This window comes from Canis lupus, chromosome 6 (assembly GCF_048164855.1).
Source record: "Canis lupus baileyi chromosome 6, mCanLup2.hap1, whole genome shotgun sequence".
Lineage (NCBI taxonomy): Eukaryota > Metazoa > Chordata > Mammalia > Carnivora > Canidae > Canis > Canis lupus.
This window is the reverse complement of record NC_132843.1, coordinates 50643543-50665435: the sequence shown is the minus strand read 5'-3', so window position 1 is coordinate 50665435 and position 21893 is coordinate 50643543. Positions and strand designations below refer to the sequence as shown.

The 21893-nt window shown below is 45.3% G+C and overlaps 1 protein-coding gene and 1 long non-coding RNA gene across 4 annotated transcripts in view; one reads left to right on the top strand and one right to left on the bottom strand.

The window, feature by feature from the left end:
* Positions 1-21893, bottom strand: part of RCSD1 (RCSD domain containing 1) — a 94116-nt gene that overhangs the window by 65304 nt on the left and 6919 nt on the right. The window contains exon 1 of one of the 3 annotated variants that reach the window (XM_072830461.1): positions 2614-2820. The exons of 1 other annotated variant lie outside the window; for it this stretch is intronic. In XM_072830461.1, the coding sequence (XP_072686562.1) occupies positions 2614-2619 (6 nt within the window). In that variant the 5' untranslated portion in view covers positions 2620-2820. Of the gene's footprint in view, positions 1-2613; positions 2821-21893 lie in introns of those variants that run through there. One more of the 3 variants, XM_072830463.1, reaches the window with a different exon arrangement.
* On the top strand, positions 9677-16623 carry LOC140635597 (uncharacterized). The gene is made up of 3 exons (XR_012032943.1): positions 9677-10587; positions 15144-15196; positions 16530-16623. It is a non-coding gene; the product is annotated as an uncharacterized lncRNA (long non-coding RNA).

The following is a 21893-nucleotide window of genomic DNA, read 5'->3' as shown; positions in this document are numbered from 1 at the left end:
TGGCATGTTCTCCCCGTACCCATTCCTATGCCTGCCTTCTCCTCCTCACCACCCACCTTTTTTTCAAGGCTTCTGTCAGGTCTCACCTCCAAACACCCGAGTACTGTAGCACTTATGATCCACAGTAGTCATTCATTTGGCATTTACACATTTGAAGATACATACATGACGGGATCCAGTAAGTCTCATTTGCCCTACTGGATTGTCAGCTTTAAAAAGATATCTTTCTCTTGTTTATTCCAGAGGGCTTAAATGAGGGCTGAAGCAATGATTGAGATCGTCAATAATGGTAATAGTGGCTTAAAAAAAGAAAAGATGGGGTGCCTGGGTTGCTCAGTTGGTTAAGTGTCTGCCTTCGGCTCAGGTCAAGATCTCAGGGTCCTGGGATGGAGCCTCACGTTGGGCTCCCTGCTCAATGGGAAGCCTGCTTCTCCCTTCTCTCTACTGTTCCCCTGCTTCTGCTCTCTCTCTGTCAAGTAAATAAATAAAATATATTTTAAAAAAAAGATTTCCTGAAGACTTCTAATAGGTAAGTGGGTTCTAGAGAATGAATGTTGAGTAAGCCTTGTTGGTCTGGCTTGAATTCCTAATACTGCGATATCATATAACTCGGTTGCTCCCCAAATAGAGTGGTGCCTTCATGCCTCGAAAGTGGGATTCATCTCTCCAAAGAGGCTTTTACTCTGCGATTTGCCAGGAGTTCCCAAATCCCACTGCTACATATCGTGTCCCACCATGAAAAGTTTGCTTCCTGGCTGCAAATTGAAACGTCACTTCCCCAGCCTCTGGGTTTCCTCTTTACTTCCTTTTCCAGGGCTTTGCTACTGCAGTACTTTTCTGAGTGGTTCTGACAAAGGAACTTCAAAAACAGTCATTGCCGATCAGCAGTGCCCAGCGGTGGACTCAGGGCAAACTGACAGGTTTCCTGGCTGACTGAGCAAATCCCTCCCAGGCCCCAACTTGGTAAAATCCCCCAGCAGTTATTACACGCCTCCATATGGGGACCAGAGGGCCTTGTCTTTTCCCGGGCCCCCAGCCATACAGGAAGTTGCTCAGGTGACCCTTTCAGGGCCTCTACCACATACACACCCTGTTTCTTCCTCAGCTGAGGGAGAAGATGGGCCTCTGTGGAAGGAGTCCCTCTGTATCTTCCAAGAACAAAGTTCACATACTCATTTGGCCCCCAAGGAGCAACATGCTTTTAAGCTTGCTTTGCTCTTATGCCCAATCCATTTCGGCAAGAGCTGAGACGGGTCCTAAAGCATACTGAACCTCTAGCCTAGGGCTTGAGGCCCCCCCTGTACTTTCCCAGATGAGGGAACCCACTTTTCAAGCAACTTCCTTAGGAGCCTTCATTCATACCACCTGACAAGTCGAGGGGGGGGGGGGGGCTGGGCCATCTGCCCCCTCTGCCCTGAAGCTAGAGCCAGCCTGAGAGAACCCTGATGCTCTATGCTTAGAGGATCTTTGAGCAGTGTGGACACCACGGGCTGAGCTTAGCTGCATGTTCCCCACCACCCTTCCCCAGCGCTTATCAGTTTCCCTGACTTGCAAATGTTTCTATGGAGGGTGGATCCCACACTCTAAAGGCCCCTTGAAGATGATCCTTGTTCCTTGGAGACAACCAGTGGAGCTGCAAGCCTGAATGCAGGCGGCCTGCTCCGTGCAGACCTACAGCCCTGCAGAGAAGTCACAGGGCTTCCAGGCCCAGCAGGGGTCTAGCTGCGAGCCAGCCAGGGCTTCTGCCGGGAGTCCTGGTGGCTGCTGACTACAGCCTCAGGAGGAACAATCTTCCTTTTGAATGTGGGTGGGAATCACCTTAGAAGCTACATAACATCTGCACCTTCTCCTTTCATCTTGTTCAAAAGCCCTGTCCTGTTGGGATTGGCTGAGGGCTAAATGTCAGCTCTCCATTTCAAGGGGGAAGTCTGCGGAAGCCTCAAATTGTGGCGAAGGGAGGGACCGGGCATACACCCGGCATTCCTCCCCTGGAGGGAGGCTGGACCGGGACCAGGAAAGAGCCCTGCAGAGGAGCCGGGCGGCACCCGGTGCACCCCGCACGTGTGGCCAGCACACCTCCTCACGGCCGTCTCAGGAGGCAGGGACACACACGGGAGCCTCAAGGCTGGTGGCCAAGGGTGCCATTGGACTACCCACCGGGGGAGCTTTGCAGGAAGTTCTGAAAGAAGATGCGACGGACACAGGCACTCGAGAAGCAAGAGGACTCTCTAGAAGGTCAATCTTCAGTCGAACAGGGAAGCGCACAGCCCGGCGCACAAGCGCCTCACGTCGCCCGTTCTGTTTCTCTTTTAATGCCCATCTCTTGAGGTCAGGGGCGTCCGCTCCTGCCACTTTTGCCCACACGTCTGCCCGTCTACAAAGTCGGCCGCACCTAACTTTTTAATTCTCGAGCGGAGAGGTCCTCACCCCAGCACCTGGCCCCCGAGGGCGCCCCGCTCCCCACGCCGCGCCCTCCCTCGGCCGGTCCTCCCGCCCCCCCGCCCGCTCAGCGGGGCCGCCCGGGGAGCCCGGGGCTGGGCCGGGGGCGCTCCGCCCCCCTCCCGGGCGGCCCGGGGCCCCGCAGCCCCTCCTCAAGCCCGCGCGGGGCCTTACCTCCATGGTCTCCAGGTGCCGGCTCCGCGGCGGCTGCGCTCGCTGTGCGCTCGGCTCCCAGCGCGGGCCGGGGCCGGGGCAGGGGCAGGGGCAGGGGCAGGGGCCGGGGCAGGGGCCGGGGCAGGGGCCGGGGCTGGGGCAGGGCGGGCAGGGCAGGGCAGGGCAGGGGGGCGGCGGCGCGCCGGCTGCCTCGCTCGGGACTGCGGGCGGCCCGGCCCTGCGCGGGAGCACGAGGGAGGGGGAGGCCGGGGGAGGCCGCAGGAGGGGGAAGGGGTGGGGAGCGGGGGAGGGAGGCCGGCGATCAGGGTTTAAATTTAGACGCAAATCTAAACAGATACTGTCCCCTCCCAGGGCAGGACTCGAGCGAGGGAGTCACGACTCCATTAATCTGCCCAAACATGGGGATGGGACGGGCCGCCTGGCCCCTCTTCCCCGCGAACTTTCTGCAGGACCCCGGTCTCAGCCCGGGTCCCAGCTCTTCTCAAGCCTCGCCCCCCTTCAAAACGCCTAGCGCTTGCCCTACAAGTTAAAGCCGTTCGTTTATTCTTCTTATCTTCCCCTCTTTACTGCTTCTTTCTTTCACGTGCATCTTTATTGCTTTCTTGCCTCCTTTTCTTAAAAAAAAAAAAAAAATAGGCACTCGTGTCATACCTGGGCCTCCTGGCACGGCCGCGTGGGAGTGCAGGACCTCCGCTCGGCGCTCACGCTCAGCGTGGGAGCGACAGGACCACCTTTCCTATTTCGCGTCTCTTGTCCTTTCCACGTGCACTCTCGCGTTTTCAGGAAACCGCTATCAATCTATCCATCTCTCCTCTGTGCCCGCCCGGGTGCTGGGGGGAGTTAGAGGGGTTGGGGGACCGCAGGGGATCCCAGAAAGAATTTTCAAGTCCCCTGTAGCATGACATCTTTTTTCTCTCGCTCTGATTTGATTGAGGCATTGGATGCTGTGGGAATCTCAGCTCCCACAAGCTGCATGCTAAAGGGCCTTTGCGCCGTTCCTATGAAATAGAGTAAAGGGCAAGATCCTGAACATCCGATTCCCATAAGACCCAGCATAGCAACCCTCCCCCGGGGCTGTCCCAGGCCTCTGGGCGTCGGAGAGGCTGAGGAAGAGAGGAGGCTGCGCGGGAGGGGTGTGGGACCTGGAATCTGCAGTGGGATATTTCTGAGCTACCAGCTTGAGTCCTGGCCAGCAGCCCTAGGTGCCCCTTCTGGGACCCTCCCCGCAGGACAGAGAGGAGAAGGGAGATGCCGGCAAGGACTGTGAGCAGGAGGGGATTGGGCTGGCAGGACAGATGCCTCTGTTTCCCCGCAGCATTGGCCTGCTCTGCCCTGTCCCCAAAGCCTCACCCAGTTCACCTGAGACAGGCAGGGCGATCTCAGAGGGCCACAGCCAGGTGCGCAACGGGGAGCCCAGCAAAGGGAAATACACAAAGAATCCCATAACAGGGTGGCCCGGGAGGCTCACTGGTTTAGTGCGGTATCAGCCCAGGGCATGATCCTGGAGACCCTAGATCGAGTCCCACGTGGGGGCTCCCTGCATGGAGCCTGCTTATCCCTCTGCCTGTGTCTCTGCCTCTCTTTCTCATGAAAAATAAATAAAATCTTAAAAAAAAAAAAAGGATCCCATAACAGAGACAAGTTGAGAGTTTGTTCATGTTAAGAAGAGCTACTCTGATTCAGCTCTTAATCCCAACACCACCCATGGTCTTTTAGGTGCTTAGATTGCTGCGTTGGGTACCAGTCTTACAAACAAGACCTTCTTCCTATCATACAACCTTCTAAAGCCTGACTTTCTAAAACACTAGCCGCCCAAATACCAAAGTCTTTTCTAATTCTGAACATAGGGGCAAGACCTCGATTTCAGAAACAGACTCTGGGTTGAATTCTAGCTCGGCTACTTTCTAGCTGGGTTTCCTCTGACAAGTCACTTAACCTCTCTGATCCTCAGCTTCCTCACCTATACAGTTCAGTTGGCACTCAGAATAGCTCTTTTTATAATATTTCACTTTGTGTACAAGCTCAAATGAATAGGGACCAAATATTTCTTTTATTTAGAGCAGGGCATTTGGGGGGCTCCCAAAAGGGCTCCCTACCCCCAGGAATTAGGATGAGTCCCCTCCCATTTCAGCCACACAGCTACAGAGGTGAGGACTCTAGGGCAGAGTTGGCAGCAGGAAAGGAAATTTCCTGGTACCTTACAATGCATACTTGTACTTGTGTTTTCCTTTCTTCCTTTTTTTTTTTTATTTATTTTTTATTGGTGTTCAATTTACCAACATACAGAATAACCCCCAGTGCCCGTCACCCATTCACTCCCACCCCCCGCCCTCCTCCCCTTCTACCACCCCTAGTTCGTTTCCCAGAGTTAGCAGTCTTTACGTTCTGTCTCCCTTTCTGATATTTCCCACACATTTCTTCTCCCTTCCCTTATATTCCCTTTCACTATTATTTATATTCCCCAAATGAATGAGAACATATAATGTTTGTCCTTCTCTGACTGACTTACTTCACTCAGCCCTTTCTTCCTTTTAAAAGTTCATGGCTGAGCTGGTAAGAGGAACATAGTCTCTTCCCGTGTCTTCTAACCCTGACTCATAGCGCCTTGTTCTTTCTGCCTCTATCTAGTCCTCTTTTCAGCTCAGAATGGGGGCTGCCCCAGCACAGGTTTCTGGCTTCAAAAACAGGAGGGCGGAAGTGCCTACCCAAAGGAAACCGTTAGGCCCAGATAGCATCACAGCCACCCAAGGTACCTTGCAGCTGCACCCCACGCCCTGCTCAGGCCTTCCCTTGTCCAGTGAGAACACAGCACAAACAAGCTTGGCCTCTGCCACACTTGGAGTCTCAAGACATGCCCCAGAGCTTTTAGGGCCTGTGGCAGAGGCTTTCACTGGAGGAAGGAATGGGAATGGGCAGAGGGGCAGAGGGGCAGGCAGCCCAGAGCTGTTTCAGCAGCCATGAAGAGAGGATAGGTGTGGGGATGTGCCTCCTCCTTTCCCTCCTCTTGCTCCTCCAGCAGATTCCTGGAAGCCAGAGTGCAGATAACCCAGCTGGTAAAGACTCTATAGTTTTGTTGGGTCACCTGGGATTGTGACTTGCTGCTCTGTGGGCCTGGAGGAGCTGACAGCCCAAGAGGAATAAAAAGTGGCTCTGAGGGGGTGGTTCCCCTCCCCCTGGGTGGGGGGGGGGGCTGGTTGTCTCATGAGGACCCACTTCCTTTACTTTCTCCCATGCCCCCTTCACACACCCTTGCAGTCTGACCAGCCAAGCAGTAAATAGAAACCAGTGCAGAAAAAAAAAAAAAAAAAAAAAAAGAAACCAGTGCAGAATGCAGAACAAGGAACACTAGAGACATAGGGCAGGGGAGACTATGTGTCCTGGACTCCATATTACCACAGGTAGCCACAGGCGCACAGGAGGCCCTCAGTGGACATTTGATGAATGAATGAACCCATAAGTGAATAAATGGAGCAAATTAGTAGAATCTTTGTCTCTAAATCAAAGGCAAAGCCTTTTCTATAGATGGGTCTTCAATGGGAGAAAAGACCCATTGGGATTAAAGATCATTGAAGGCCATAAGTTAAGCAGTAACTTACTGAGTTTTTGAACAGAATTGTCAAGAGCTCAATCAATCAGCTATTAGTAAGTGGCCACACATGGTGCTGCTGATGGTTCTTTTTTATTTTTTTATTTTCTTATTTTTTTAAATTTAAATTTTTTATTTATTTATGATAGTCACAGAGAGAGAGAGAGAGAGAGAGAGAGGCAGAGACACAGGCAGAGGGAGAAGCAGGCTCCATGCACCGGGAGCCTGACGTCGTGGGATTCGATCCTGGGTCTCCAGGATCGCGCCCTGGGCCAAAGGCAGGCGCTAAACTGCTGCGCCACCCAGGGTTCCCTCGTTTTTAAAATTAAGAGCAAGAGGGGCACTTGGGTGGCTCACTGGTTGAGCATTTGCCTTTGGCTCAGGTCATGATCCCCGGGTCCTGGGATTGAGTCCCACATTGGGCTCCCCCAGGGAGCCTGCCTCTCCCTCTGCCTGTGTCTCTGCCTCTCTCTGTGTGTCTTTCATGAATAAATAAATAAAATCTTAAAAAAAATACAGAGCAGGAAACAAATATTCTTGTATGATTGCAAATATATATATATACATATATATATATTTCTGCCCTAAATTCTGGGAATGTGGCAAAAACAAAACATCTAATTCTGCTGTAACTATCATTGAGGAACAGAGTTGAAAACACTGAAATGAAAGCATAAAGGCTTAGAGTTTTTATGCGTTTAAAGAGTTGCACAACAGAGGGGTTCCCAGATGGTAGGAGATAGAAGATGCTAGCTATTTTTAATGTGTGGAAGGTAAATAGAGGAGGAAGGTAGCAGGGTAGCAATGGAGCCACAGGGAAGATGTTCAAGTGTGTAGAGGACAGTCAACAGGGATTGGAGACCTCATGAGGAATGGTTTGGTCCTTTGGGGATCAGGAGATTGGCTACATAGGGAAATAGAGCAAATACATTGATATATTGAGGCCTATGGGACCCAGGTTTCTCACTGATGGGCAAGGGTCAGAAAAATATGCAGGGGTGGGGTGGAGGGACTAGAATGAACTTTGGTGCTGGATTAGAATGAGAGGTATTGATATGAAGTCATGGTTTTCAGCCTATAGATAGCTGTAGATATCAATGTATGTATATACATGCAGATATTTCTTAGTTTGAGCCACTGAGAGAGCCTAGGAGCAGTGACACTCCAGTAGCAATCAGTGCACACAGAGCCCAGATCTTGGTTTCTAAATATACTTCTTCACTAAAGGAACCAGGGCTTCTTGGAGAAAATGGCTGATTACTGGGCTTGGGCAGATAAAAAACAAGATAAGCCCAGAACATCTTTTTTTTTTTTTTTGACAGAAAATGTGGAAGCCCTCAATGAATGACAAAGAGGTGTTAAAAGGATACAAAAGTCTGATTGCAGGAGTTTCCACTGGCAATATTGGGGTAATTTTGGGGGATAATATAAGGATCAAAAGAAATAATGGTAGCAATGAAGTATTACCCATGAAATAAAATAGAAATTCATGAGTCCAAACTGATAAAAAGAAACAGGTAAAGAAGTAGGAGAAGACAAAGTACTTACAGCACAATACCAATGAACAAATGTGAAACAAAGCTTAGAAGAAAATTGCCATATGACCATCATCGTCATAATTTCAGGTAAGAAATACTATTAGATGTTAAATATAGTGGGCAAAAATGAGATGAGGAATGGGATTTTACATAATTTAAAAATAACTCTCCTATAAGTTACTCACTAATTACAAAGGAGGAAAAGTACCTTTACAGAGAACAAACATAACAGATATCATATTAACCAGGTGATCAAAGTAAACATGACCAATGGTGGGACAAGTTGACGTTATGTGCTATCCAATGGAATACAAGAACATAACATCACTTCTGGAATATTCTTGCCCAAAGTGCATCAACTGAATCTAATCATGAGGAAACATTGGAGAAGCTACATAGGAAGACATTCCTCAGAGTGACTGGTGTATAATCTCCAAGTGCAGTCAAAGGAAGGATGAGGAAGAGTCCTAGGCAAAAGGAGATGAAAGTGACATGACTACGTTGTGTCAATGTGTGGTTCTGGGCTCCTTTGACTATAGAGTCTGTTATAAAGGGTTATTGTATAAACATGTATCAAATAATGGCAATGTACAATTTAAGTATCCTACAGTGTTATCAGTCAATTATACCCCAATAAAGCTGAAAAAAGAGAAATTATTAGGATAATTGGCAAAACTGTAAGGACTCATGGATGAAGGCTATGTGGGAGTCCTTGGTGTTAACCTTATAGCTTTTCTCCATGTTTAAAATTATTTCAAACTGGAAAACGAAGGAAAAAGGTGGTGGGGGAAGAATTGAACTGTCCCATTTGTTTGATTCCAACTGACTCCCTGCCCAGCCCCTCCACCGTCTGTTCCTCCCCACCCCATCCCCACCCCAGACACCCACAGGGTGGCCAGGTCCCCAGTGTTGGAGAGGGACAACAGCCAGAGAACAACACCTAGTCTTCTCGCATGACAGGGGATGGAGACAGGAAGGTAAAGATTATTCATGTCTTTCTTTGTACAGATATCTTTATGTGGTCATAGTAAACACATCTATCTTTACGATTTTGGAGAAGAGAACCAGCTAAGACACTGATCTGGTTACCAATGCCAAGGAACAGCATTGACAAAAACCCGAAGTGGGTAGTCTGCAGGCCCCAGCAGATTGTGGCCTTCTCCTTCTGAGTGACGCAGATCCCATGTTTAGGAATGAAGTTATGCAGCTCTCCAGGGAAACACAAACCTTCTTGACTTATTGTATCATGCCAGAGCACCTGTGCACTGGCCTCATTTCTAGCTATAAATTAGAGTGATCCAAGGAGCTTTGAAAAAAGTATCCATGTCTAGGTCCCACCCCTGGTCAACAGGGTGTGGCACCTGGTATGTGTTTTTTCAAAGCTTCAGTAAAGAGGTAAATCCTGAATAGTCAGCCAATTGTGGAAATGACATTCCTCTTGCCAGAAATTGGTTTAGAAAGAATTAACTGAGATTTTGGTCAATGAGATAAAACTGCTAAAGAAACACATAGGAAGCGATACCCTGTGAATATGGGGTGTTTTCTTACCTAATGTTATGCCTGGAATGTTATGCCGCAGCAACCATTTTGCTATCATTAGAAAAGCTGGAAAGAGCCAGAATATAAGCTCCACAAAGACAGAGATTTTTGTTTCTTTTCTGGCCAGTGTCGATCCCATGTACCTAAATCAAGGCCAGGCACCAACAGTATTCGGTAAATACTCAGCAAATAAGGAACCCAGTGACTGTGGAGGCACTGAATTGGCCAATTCTAGAGAGACTATCCCCTGGATTTCTTCTGTGAAGTAATACATTTCTTTGTAGTTTAAGCTATTTGAGCACAGTGTTTTGTAATAGCTGAAAGCACCCAATGATTAAGATAGATGCAAACTTACAAGAAGACATAATCAGACATACACGCCAGCACAGTCAAAGAAGCATTCCTCAAAAAAATGTTGAGCAGAGATGTGGAGAAAGAGACTGGCATGGAAGGGCAGAGAGAGAAACACACACACACACACACACACACACACACACACAGATGGGAGAATATGATGCAGAAAAAGAGAGTGGGAAACCTGACTAATACCTATTGGGGAAGAAAAAAATTTAGATTGAAAAAATTAATCACTCAGAATGTGAAGTGTCGTAATTCCTATCTGAATTTTGGACAGTAGTTGTAGATAATCCTCTATCTTTCCATATTCTTTTTTTCCCCCGAATATTTTATTTACTCATTTTTAGAGAGAGAGTGAATGCAAGCAGGGAAAAGAGCAGAGCATGAGGGAGGGAGACAAAATGTCAAGCAGACTCATGCTGAGCATGGAGCCTGACACAGGGCTCGATCCCACAATCCATGAGATCACGACCTGAGCCAAAACCAAGAGTTGGAGTCTCAACTGACTGAGCCACCTGGGCATCACTATCTTTCCTTATTTTATTTTATTTTTTTTGGGGGGAGAGAGAGTGAAAGCACACAAGCAGGGGAGAAGAACAGGTAGAGGGAGAAGCAGACTGTGATGAATATGCAGCCTCATTGTGGGGCTCGATCTCATGACCCTGAGATCATGACTTGAGCCAAAACCAAGAATTGGCTGCCTAATTGACTGAGCTACCCAGGCGCCTCTCTTTCCTTATTCTTTTTTTTTTTTTTCGGACACAGAGAGAGAGAGAATGAGAACAAGCAGAGGGAGAAGCAGACTCCTCACTGAGCAGGGAGCCCAATGTGGGGCTACATCTCAGGACCCCAGGATCATGACCTGAACCGAAGGCAGACACTTCCCTTATTCTTCAAAAGAAAAATAACTGATTTCTTCTAGAAAGAAAGTGGGTGATATTTACAGAATTAAAGGTATGTTTTCTTTCTTTTTTTTTTTTAAGATTTTTTATTTACTTATTCATGAGAGACACAGAGAGAGAGAGAGAGACAGAGACACAGGCAGAGGGAGAAGCAGGCTCCATGCAGGGAGCCCAACGTGGGACTCGATCCCACGTCTCCAGGATCAGGCCTTGGGCTAAAGGCAGTGCTAAACTGCTGAACCACCCGGGCAGCCCTGTTTTTTTGTTGTTTGTTTTTTGTTTTGGGTTTTTTTTTTTAATTTTTATTTATTTATGATAGTCACACAGGGAGAGAGAGAGAGAGAGAGGCAGAGACACAGGCAGAGGGAGAAGCAGGCTCCATGCACCGGGAGCCCAATGTGGGATTCGATCCCAGATCTCCAGGATCGCGCCCTGGGCCAAAGGCAGGCGCCAAACCGTTGCGCCACCCAGGGATCCCTGTTTTTTTTTTTTGAAGTATATTTTCATAGAGTAATCTCGTATTACAATTTCTTTTAGGATATTTTTAGCAATGTTAAGTGCTGTTGCAGTTTTGCCAGTAAAGGCATTTACTAATATGAATCGGTATCTGGGATTGGGCAGGAACTTATCCAAAACTAGAGGTTACCCACATGGCCTTAGAATAAATATCTGTAATGTTTCTACACAATAAAGTGAAGCAGGTTATGAGAAAAAATAGTACTCAAGTCCTGTCTACCCACTCATCCCCATGACTTTCTTTGCATGGACAACAGGCAAAGAATGAAGTGGGAAGTTTTCTGCACACTACATGCTCATTTTCAACCCCAGCAAAGTGCACATTCACAAAAATTTACTAAAAACCACACTCCTGGGATCCCCGGGTGGCTCGGCGGTTTGGCGCCTGCCTTTGGCCCAGGGCACGGTCCTGGGGTCCCGGGATCGAGTTCCACGTTGGGCTCCCTGCATGGAGCCTGCTTCTCCCTCTGCCTGTGTCTCTGCCTCTCTTTCTCTCTCTCTCTCTCTCTGTGTCTATCATGAATAAATAAATAAATAAATCTTAAAAATAATAAAATAAAAGCCGGTGTCCTGGGGCACCTGGGTGGCTCAGTGGTTGAGCATCTGCCTTTGGCTCAGGTCATGATCCTGGGGTCCAGGGATCAAGTCCCACATCAGGCTCCCCGGAGGGAGCCTGCCTCTCCCTCTGCCTGTGTCTCTGCCTCTCTCTGTGTGTCTCTCGTGAATAAATGAATAAAATTAAAAAACAAACAAAAAACAATCTGTGTCCCCACCTGTTAGTTTATCTTTTCCTCTTGGGGTGGTTCCATTATTCATCCATTTGTTAGGACAGAAACCTGAGAGTTGTTCTTGATTCTTCCTTTATCTTTACCAAGCAGATGCTACCATCTGGACTTCAAAACATCCTACCCTCCTTCCCCCACCAACCATTGTCGTCTGGATACGATGTCCTCGTTCGTCTCTGTGTATCCCCTAATTGTTGGGCTTGCTGTCAACCTGACTTACCATCTCCCCTCAACAGTTTCCACTCTACAGACAGCAAATCTTTCTAAAACATGTATCTCATACCTTTCCCCGAGAGGGCCCACTTACCTGTCTGACCTCTTTTCAACAAGGAACACCCAGGACTCCACACTCCAGATGTCCTGAACTGCTTTCAGGTCTGTGAAAGAGCTCTGTTCTTTGCTTGGAACACAATTTCTTCCTTTGCACAAAGCTAACTCTTACCTATCCTTTGGTTCTCTGTTAGGCTTCCCCAGGCAGAGGGTCCTGACCATGCTGCCCCTCCCTCCACCCACCGCCTCCCCCAGATATGTGCTTCCCACTCACACCTCCTGCCTGTACTCTTCCTGTCATTGCAATGCTCGCCTTCTAATTGCCTGTTTACTTTCTTTATCCTCTCTAAGAATTTGCAGCTTCATGAAGGCACATTCCATTCTGCCTTGGTCAAGGTTCTATGAGCAATGCTAGGTTCAACTTTGGTGAATAAATACATGTTGGGTGAATGAATGGACACTGGCTCCATGCAAAAGAAGTAGATAATCCATTTTGTAATCTAGTCCTTGACCATCCACCTGAAAATGCAGTAAGAATGTAAAGAGGAGTAATGTAGAGGGCAGCATGGAGATTGATAAAGATCAGGATTAAGGGAATCCCTGGATGGCTCAGAGATTTAGCACCTGCCCTCAGCCCAGGGCATGATCCTGGAGTCCAGGGATCGAGTCCCACATAAGGCTCCCTACATGGAGCCTGTTTCTCCCTCTGCCTGTGTCTCTGCCTCTCTCTCTCTCTCTCTCTCTGTCTCTCTCATAAATAAATAAATAAAATCTTAAAAAAATAGAAAAAGATCAGCATTGAAACCAGACTTCCTTTGTCCTTCTGTGACCTTGACCAAGTTACTTAACCATTTTACTCCTCTGTTTCTCTATCTGTAAAGTGGGGATAATAATAGAATTTACCACATAGAGCTGTAAGGATTAAATGAGTTAATACATGTGAAATGCTTAAAATAGTTACCAGTGAATAGTAAGTGTGGTAAATGTTGGGTGGTGATTGACATAGCAGTAACAGGAGCAGCAGCCATACCATGTCATGAAGAAAGGACTATCGCCAGGGGCAGGTCTAGTAGGAGGTGCAGCTTCCTTCAACAAGAGTCCATCCATGTGTATCTCTCAATTCCAAGCCATCCACTTATGATTTCCACCTTCTTCTTCTTCTTCTTCTTCTTCTTCTTCTTCTTCTTCTTCTTTTTTTAAAATATTTTTAAAATTTTATTTGACAGAGAGAGAACAGGCAGGTAGGGGGAGAAGGAGAAACGGGCTTCTTGCCAAGGGGGGAGCCCAATGCAGGGCTGGATCATGATCTGAGCCAAAGGCAGACGCTTCACCTACTGAGCCACCCAGGCACCCCTTATTAAGTTCTCTGCAGCCTCACATTGGAGGAAAGATACATCTTTGTCACATTTCTCCTCATTTGCACTTTATTCAACAGTTCTTGAATATTCTAAGTTCAGATTCAATTCTGCATTTTTTTGCTTGCACATGTCAAAAAAGGGGGGCGGTGAGGAAGGGTTTCATATTTCAATTCTGAATAAAGAGAATTGAGTGGTGTTTCTTCATTTTGGAAAATGGTTTAAAGTTACCCTCATTTAAAGAATGAATAAATGTCATGCATAGAAGCTATGGGGTTTTTCTGGAATAGTCAAGCATTTGACCTTCTTTCTGAATGCTACCACTTATCAACTTGCTTCCTTGCCTCATCCCATGGGATAACCTCACAATTCTGAGTGCCAAAAGCTTTCCTGTGATTTTGCAGTCTTGGAGTATGTCATTATTACATTTCCTGCACTCACATCTCTTCATACACTTTTTCTGCTTCCCCACCTGTGATAGTACTTGAGACTTTTTTTTTTTTAAAGATTTTCTTTTTAAGCAATCGCTACACCTGACATGGGGCTTGAACTCATGACCCTGAGATCAAGAGTCCCACTTTCCTCTGATGGAGCCAGCCAGGAGCCCCTTAGTTGAGACTTTTACAGATTTTTTTTCATCTTAGTGTACCCAATACCATTCAGCCCTGTGAGGCCCACCTGGGGTCCCAATCTTACAAGAGTGTCCATTTATCTGAGAAGGCAATGAATAGTAGACCCTTGAACATTTGAATCATAATTTGAACTAAATACTAAATAGCCTGAAGTAGTGTTAAGACTGGCTGCTGCGGGGTCCTGAGAAAGGCCTGGGAATGAGAGGAAAGGATGCTGGCCGAGGGCACCCTTGGTGGAGTTGGGGATGGTGGGGCTCGGGTGGAAGAACCATGTGAGTGAAGGGCTCTGGGAGACCAAGGAGGGTGGAGAGGGACAGGAGGGTTTGTCAGATGCCAGCTTGGACAGTCCTTCTCAGGTTTGCAGTTTCTGCTGCAACAGGGCACACATTAGCCCTTTGAGCAGGCATGATGTTTAAATCCATCCTGGCCTTTTTAAAGGGGGCCGGCTGCTTCCATAGTTTTGTTCTGGGAGTGCTTTACACTTGTATTTGCTTCTGAAAAGTAGGTGATTATTGACCTTGAGCGGAGTCACTTCTGTTTCAATTTTTTTGTTTCTTTTTGTACATGACAGGAATTTTAGGCAGCAACAAAGAAAGACATGGGGTGAGCAGGGAGAGAGACAGGATGATCACACACCTGTAGCAACTGAGGGCAGAGGGGCCACACCAAGGACTGGCGACCCCAGGACCCTAGCACATGTGCACTTCCTAAAGGGCGAAGTTATTTCACCATTCTCTTTCTTCATTTGAAGATGATTCTCCTCAGTCACCTGAGGATGTAGTAAGGAAGTCCTGATGAAAAAGACCATAAATCTCAACTGAAAATGGGTTAGGCACTAAATCCGACCTCACGCAGCCCAGCTGGCAATGAACAAAGGAGGCAGGCAGGCAACCCCTGATGGGAGTCACTCAGGGAGATTAAGGCATCTCTGCTGTGGAAAGGGGAATGGTGTGGGTGGCAGTGATCGGAGCAGGGTGGGGGCGGGGTGGAGAAGGAATTTGCATCTTGTGGCTTAATCAGATCTGAAACCTAACATCCTGTTTTCTGTAGGTTGGGCACATCAGTAGCTGAAAGCCTCTTCTGACCATGGTCAGCCCCAGGAAGTAAGTGTCAACAGCCTTGCAGATGGGAACCCAACTCTTGAATGACCATGCCTGCAAAGGTGTCGTTCCACACACCCCCACCCCCGCACTGCAACAAGGCCCCCTGCCTTCCCTCTACCACAATTCTAGAACTCCAGACTTCACCCCTCCTCTTCTGAGACTTATCAACAGGAAGTTAAGTCAGCTGGAACACTCTGTTCCTTTGACATTTTTGTTTTAATTCTGCAGCTGTGTTTAAGACTTCATGAATTATCTCTCTGGCACTGTGTCTTGGGTCTATCTGTTTCTCGGTCTAGTGCTTTTTCTCTCACACCCATGTACCAAGTCATGGTTACCATCAAGCTAGTGGAGTGGAATGAGAACTAGGATTGATAAGAAGGAAGTGAGGTGGCAAGAAAGTGCTTTAGGGGCTGTAATAGTAGCAATTGATGAGCTAAGTAAGATGACTATTTGCTCCAGGATCATTACTCAGGAGAAATGTAAATGTTGAGGAGGAGTTCCTAAATCATTAACAATGTGCACTGCCCAGAGCATCCCTCCTCACCCCTTCATGGTGCTTATGTCTACTTCATAGTGCAGTGTGAGCATGTCTTCTTTCTTCAACATTCTAGAGTGTCTACCCAGCAGATGCCCTACTCATACATATTCTCACTCAGGAAGCTTCTCTCCTTTCTTTTATCCCTAGTTAGCTTATCACTTAGGAAACCACAACACAGTTCACACATGCAGCTTGATCCCACTTTGTGCTCTTAATCTCTGGTAGCTACAATTCATAGGTTCTTCCTTGCTGAACATCTAAATTTTGTTCACAGAACACTGTTATTTTTTTTTTTTTTTAAGATTTTATTTACTTATTCATGAGAGACTGAGAGAGAGGGAGAGACATAGGCAGAGGGAAAAGCAGGTTCCCTGTGGAGAGCCCAATGCCGGGGTGGGGGTGTGTGTGTACACGACACCGACTCAATCCTAGGGCCCCATCAGGACCTGAGCCGAAGGCAGACCTCAACCACTGAGCCACTCAGGTGCCCCAGAGAACACTGTTCTAAGACTTATCAGGGCATTATTTTTTCTGTCCTGGTTTCTTTTCCTTCCACTGCCTCTCATTCAAGTGTAGAGGGAAAAGACCTCTAAACTCAGAGCCTATGGTCTCTCAAGCACCCTCATGGCTACAAAGGAAACTAGTCATTGTTCTTTCTCTAGGTTCTCCTGCCCCCACAGACCAAAATAGAGGGTCTCCCATCTACAATAGTAGCTGGTCCATTAAACATACATGTGTAAACTGCCAGAGTTGGTTTATCTTATTTTTATTTTTTTATTTTTTTTATTTTTTCAGAGTTGGTTTTAAAGGAGTACCTGAGGCAAATACTTACAGTCACATATCGGAAAAGCTTTGCCAAGCACTTGAAACTCAACATAGCTGATAATACTGGTATCGTCCCTTATATTTCTGTAAAACCACATCTAGAGAACCCATACACGGATCTGTTATCAGTTCTGTGTTTCTACACAGTGAGAATGAACAATCCAAGAAGAAAATTAAGACAACAATCCATTTATAATGGCATAAAAAAATTTAGGAGTAAACTTAACCAAGGAAGTGGAAAATCTATACACTACAAACCATAAAACTTATTTTTATTTTTATTTTTTTATTTTTTTTATTTTTTCAGAGTTGGTTTTAAAGGAGTACCTGAGGCAAATACTTACAGTCACATATCGGAAAAGCTTTGCCAAGCACTTGAAACTCAACATAGCTGATAATACTGGTATCGTCCCTTATATTTCTGTAAAACCACATCTAGAGAACCCATACACGGATCTGTTATCAGTTCTGTGTTTCTACACAGTGAGAATGAACAATCCAAGAAGAAAATTAAGACAACAATCCATTTATAATGGCATAAAAAAATTTAGGAGTAAACTTAACCAAGGAAGTGGAAAATCTATACACTACAAACCATAAAACATTGTGAAAAGAAACTAAAGAAGACACAAATAAATGGAAAGATGTTATATGTTTGTACCTTGGAACATTTAACATTGCTAAAATGTCCATATTACCCAAAGCTACAGATTCAAAACCCTTCTGTTTAAAATCCTAATGGCATATTTTTTTTCAGAAATAGAAAAAAGATCCTACAATTCATATGGAATCTCAAATTGCCTGAATTGAAAAAAAAAATCTTGACAAACAAGAACAAAGTTGGAGGCCTCACACTTCCTGCATTCAAAACATATGACAGTGCTACTGTGATCCGAATAGGTGCTGGCATGAAGACAGACACAGAGACCTATGGGATAGAACAGAAAGCCCAGAAATCAACCTTTGTGCATATGGTCAAGTGATCTTCAACAGAGTGCCAAGACCACACGTTGGGGGAAAGGACAGCATCTTCAACAAATGCAGTATTTGCACAACCGGATAGATATTCACATGTGTGAAGATTGAAGGTAAATACCTTACACTATATTTAAAAATTAACTCAAAATGGATTAAAGACCTAAACAGAAGACTTAAAACCACAAAACTCCTGGAAGAAAACACAGGAGAAAATCTTCATGGCATTGGATTTGGCAACGATTTATCGGATATGACACCACAAGAACAGGCGACAAAAGCAAAAACAGACAAATGGGAATACATCACACTTTAAACCTTCTGTGCATTAAAGGTTACAATCAACAGAGTGAAAAGGCAATCTAGAGAATGGGGGGAAATCATAGCAATTATATATCTGATAAGGGGATTAATGTCTAGAATGTATAAAGAACTCCTATTACTCAACAACAAAAAATGAAATAACTCAATTGAAAAATAGGCAAAGGGCTTGAATAGACATTTCTCAAAGAAGATACACAAATGGCCAAAATGCATATGAAAAGATGCTTAACAGCACTACTCATTAGAGAAATGCAAGTTAGAATCACAATGAGGTATCACTTCATACCCATCAGGATAGGAACTATAAAAAACACAAAATACAAAATAAGAAATATTGGTGAGGATGTGGGAAAATTGGAACCATTGTGCAATATGGTGGAAATGTAAATGGTGCAACCACTAAGCAAAATGGTATGTAGTTTCCTCAAAAAACCAAAAATAGAATTACTGTATGATTCAGCAATCCCACTTCTAGGTATATATCCAAAAGACTTTATTTATTATTTTTTTAAAAGATTTTATTTATTCATTCATCTGAGACACACACAGAGAGAGAGGTAGAGACATAGGCAGGGGGAGAAGCAGACTCTATGCAGGAAGTCCGATGTGGGACTCGATCCCGAGACTCCAGGATCACGTCCTGAGCCAAAGGCAGAGTGTCAACCGCTGAGCCACCCAGGTGTCCCTCCAATAGAACTTAAAACAGGATCTCGGGGCACCTGGGTGGCTCAGTGGTTAGGCGTCTGCCTTTGGTTTAGGTCATGATCCTGGAGTCCTGGGATCAAGTCCTGCATCAGGCTCCCCACAGGGAGCCTGCTTCTCCCTCTGCCTATGTCTATGCCTCTCTCTGTGTGACTCTTGAGAATAAATTAATTAAATCTTTAAAAACAAATAGGATCTCAAAAAAGTATTTGCACATCTATGTTTATTGAAGCATTATTCACAATTCATAATTATTCACAATCTTCCTCAAAGAGGTAGAAGCAGCCCAAATGCCGATTGCCAAATGAATGGATAAAGAAATTGTGGTATTTATATCTATATCTATATCTATATCTATATCTATATCTATATCTATCTATCTTAAAAAAGGAAAATCTCTCACCTGCTACAACATATTTGAACCTTGAGGACATTATGCTAAGTGAAATAAGTCAGTCACAAAAAGACTACTACTGTATGGTTCCACTTATATGAGATATCCAGGGTAGTCAAAGTCATGGAAACAGACAGTAGAATGGTGGTTGCCAGGAGCTGGAGGAGGCGAAAGGGAGAGTGGAGTTGTTATTCAATTGGTATAGACTTTCCATTTTGCAAGATGGAAAAGTTCTGGAGATCTGCTGTACAAGAATGTGAATGTTAACACCACTGAAATGTACACATAAAAATGGTTAAGAGAGTGGCTTTTATTTTATTTTTATTTTGACCACAATTAAAACTAAAAAAGGTGGAGGGGAGGAATAGAAGCATAAATGCTTGAATATGCCTAATCATGAATTACCTTCTTTGGTGCCACACCTGTGGGTTTATGTCAAAGACCAAGCCTATGAGTAACTGAGTAAAAATGTCTAAAAAATCATATTTATCACCAAGAAGGAAAACACCTTTATAACAACTAGGCTTCTAACTGTGGTCTCTAGTGGACTAAGAAGCCAATCTCAGGCAATCACTTAGGGAGATGTTATAGAGCATCCATGTTTTGATGGAGTTGAACCACATGATTTTCAAAGTAGTTCCTAACATCGAGATTCTAGAATTCTAAACCACAAATTGGAATGAGAAGTGATGATAGTGGTGCACATTATTTCAGTCTCTCTGACTGGGCCATGAGATGAACTCCTGAAGCCACGTGGAGCCTGAAGGCTCAGTTGAGGGGATAAAGTTTAGGACAATGATTATAGTGTGTGTCTGTGGGTTGGGGATGGGGTGGGGCAATATACAGGCATTGAAGGAGGTGCAAAGGTAGAGCTGGGAGCAAGCAAAGGCTTGGGAGGAGTGGAAGGGGAAGGGATGCACACTACAAATTTTAGCATCTTTCAAAGTAGGAAACAAGGGATCCCTGGATGGCGCAGCGGTTTGGCGCCTGCCTTTGGCCCAGGGCGCAATCCTGGAGACCCGGGATCGAATCCCACGTCGGGCTCCTCCCTCTGCCTATGTCTCTGCCTCTCTCTCTCTCTCTCTGTGTGACTATCATAAATACATAAATAAAAAACAAAGTAGGAAACAAGATGCTATGTACCTCCTAACAAGATGCAATAGGAAGCACACAGGGCCACCTATGATGTGACATTTGCAAAGTAATTAAAAATTCAACCAGAGTCTTCTAGTTCTAACTCCCAGTTATAGGAAATACATATGGTTTATGTATGACCCATGAGGACTTATTTTTTTAATTAAAAATATTTTAAAAATATTTTATTTATTTATTCATGAGAGACACAGAGAGAGAGGCAGAGGCACAGGCAAAGGGAGCAGCAGGCTCCCTGCAGGGAGCCCAATGTGGAACTGGATTCCAGGACCCTGGGATCACGACTTGAGCCAAAGGCAAACACTCAACCACTGAGCTACCCAGGTGCCCTGACCCATGAGGATTTATTTATTTATTTATTTTAATTTTTATTTACTTATGATAGTCAGAGAGAGAGAGAGAGAGAGAGAGAGGCAGAGACACAGGCAGAGGGAGAAGCAGGCTCCATGCACCGGGAGCCCGACGTGGGATTCGATTCCGGGTCTCCAGGATCGCGCCCTGGGCCAAAGGCAGGCGCCAAACCGCTGCACCACCCAGGGATCCCCCCATGAGGATTTAATCAGCAAAACCTGGAATAGGATTTTTTATTGATCAAATGAACTGGTTTTGCCTACAAAAAATTACATTTAAAAAAAAGAGTAAAAAACAAAACAAAACAAAAAGTAAAGAAAGGGAAAGAAGGAATTGTTCTAAATTGAAAGAGACTTAAGAGAAGTATCAAATACAATGTGCAGAACTTCATTGGATCCTGATTCAAACACAGCAATGATTTGGAGACAGTTGGGAAAATTTGAACACAGATGATATGCAGAAATCTATGTAACTTTTCTCAGGTATGATAGTGATGTGATATACAAAAGTTATCATGTGTCAAAGGTATATACTGATGTATCTATGGATAAGCTTCAGAGGTCCAAGATTTGCTTTAAAATATTCCAGGAAAAAAAAATGGTTAGGGGAATAGACAAGGCGGGATTGAGAACTCACTAACCATTGTTGAAACTGAGTGTAGCGTGTGGGAATTCACAGCATTATTCTCTCTGGGATTGTGTATCCTTATACGTTTTCACAATAATGAGAAGACAGTGAACTGACTCAAGCTGACTAGGTATCCCAAGCAAGTCTTGGTGTAGAAGGCAGAAGGGGCACTGAAAACTTTGAGATCAATAAAGATGTCTTTATCTGCTCTACAGGTCTGCTTGAAGGCTGTCTCCATGTGGTTATGGAGAGAGTTACTTCATTAATTTCCTTAAAACTTTGAGAGTCAGTTCCATGACCAAGCAGCCCACACCTAGGCAAACTAGAGAAACCTAGAGAAACGAGTGGCTCCATCTATCAAAGACAGGTACGAGAATGCTCACATCAGATTTATCCATAGTACAAAACTAGAAACAATCCAAGTATCAAAGAACAGATCAACGGATTGTGTATCATTTATACAAAAGAATATAATGCAGCAGTGAAAAACAAACTACCGACCCAGGTGACAACACAGATGAATTTCAAACACACAGTGCTGAGCAGGACAAGACACAGAATACGGGTAGTGATGTTCAAGAATACAGACAACTAACTAAAGGTGACAGATGCCAGGGTAACAGTCGTCCCTGGGCAGTGGTACTGTCTGGGCAGGGGCAGAGGGACCCTCCTGAGGTGATGGAAATGTCTTACATCCTGATCTGAGGGCTGGTGTACACATATGTAAGAACCCATCAAACCAGACATTTAAGATCAGTGTGCTTTGTGCATTCTAGGGTATATATAATTCAGTTTTATTTTATTTTATT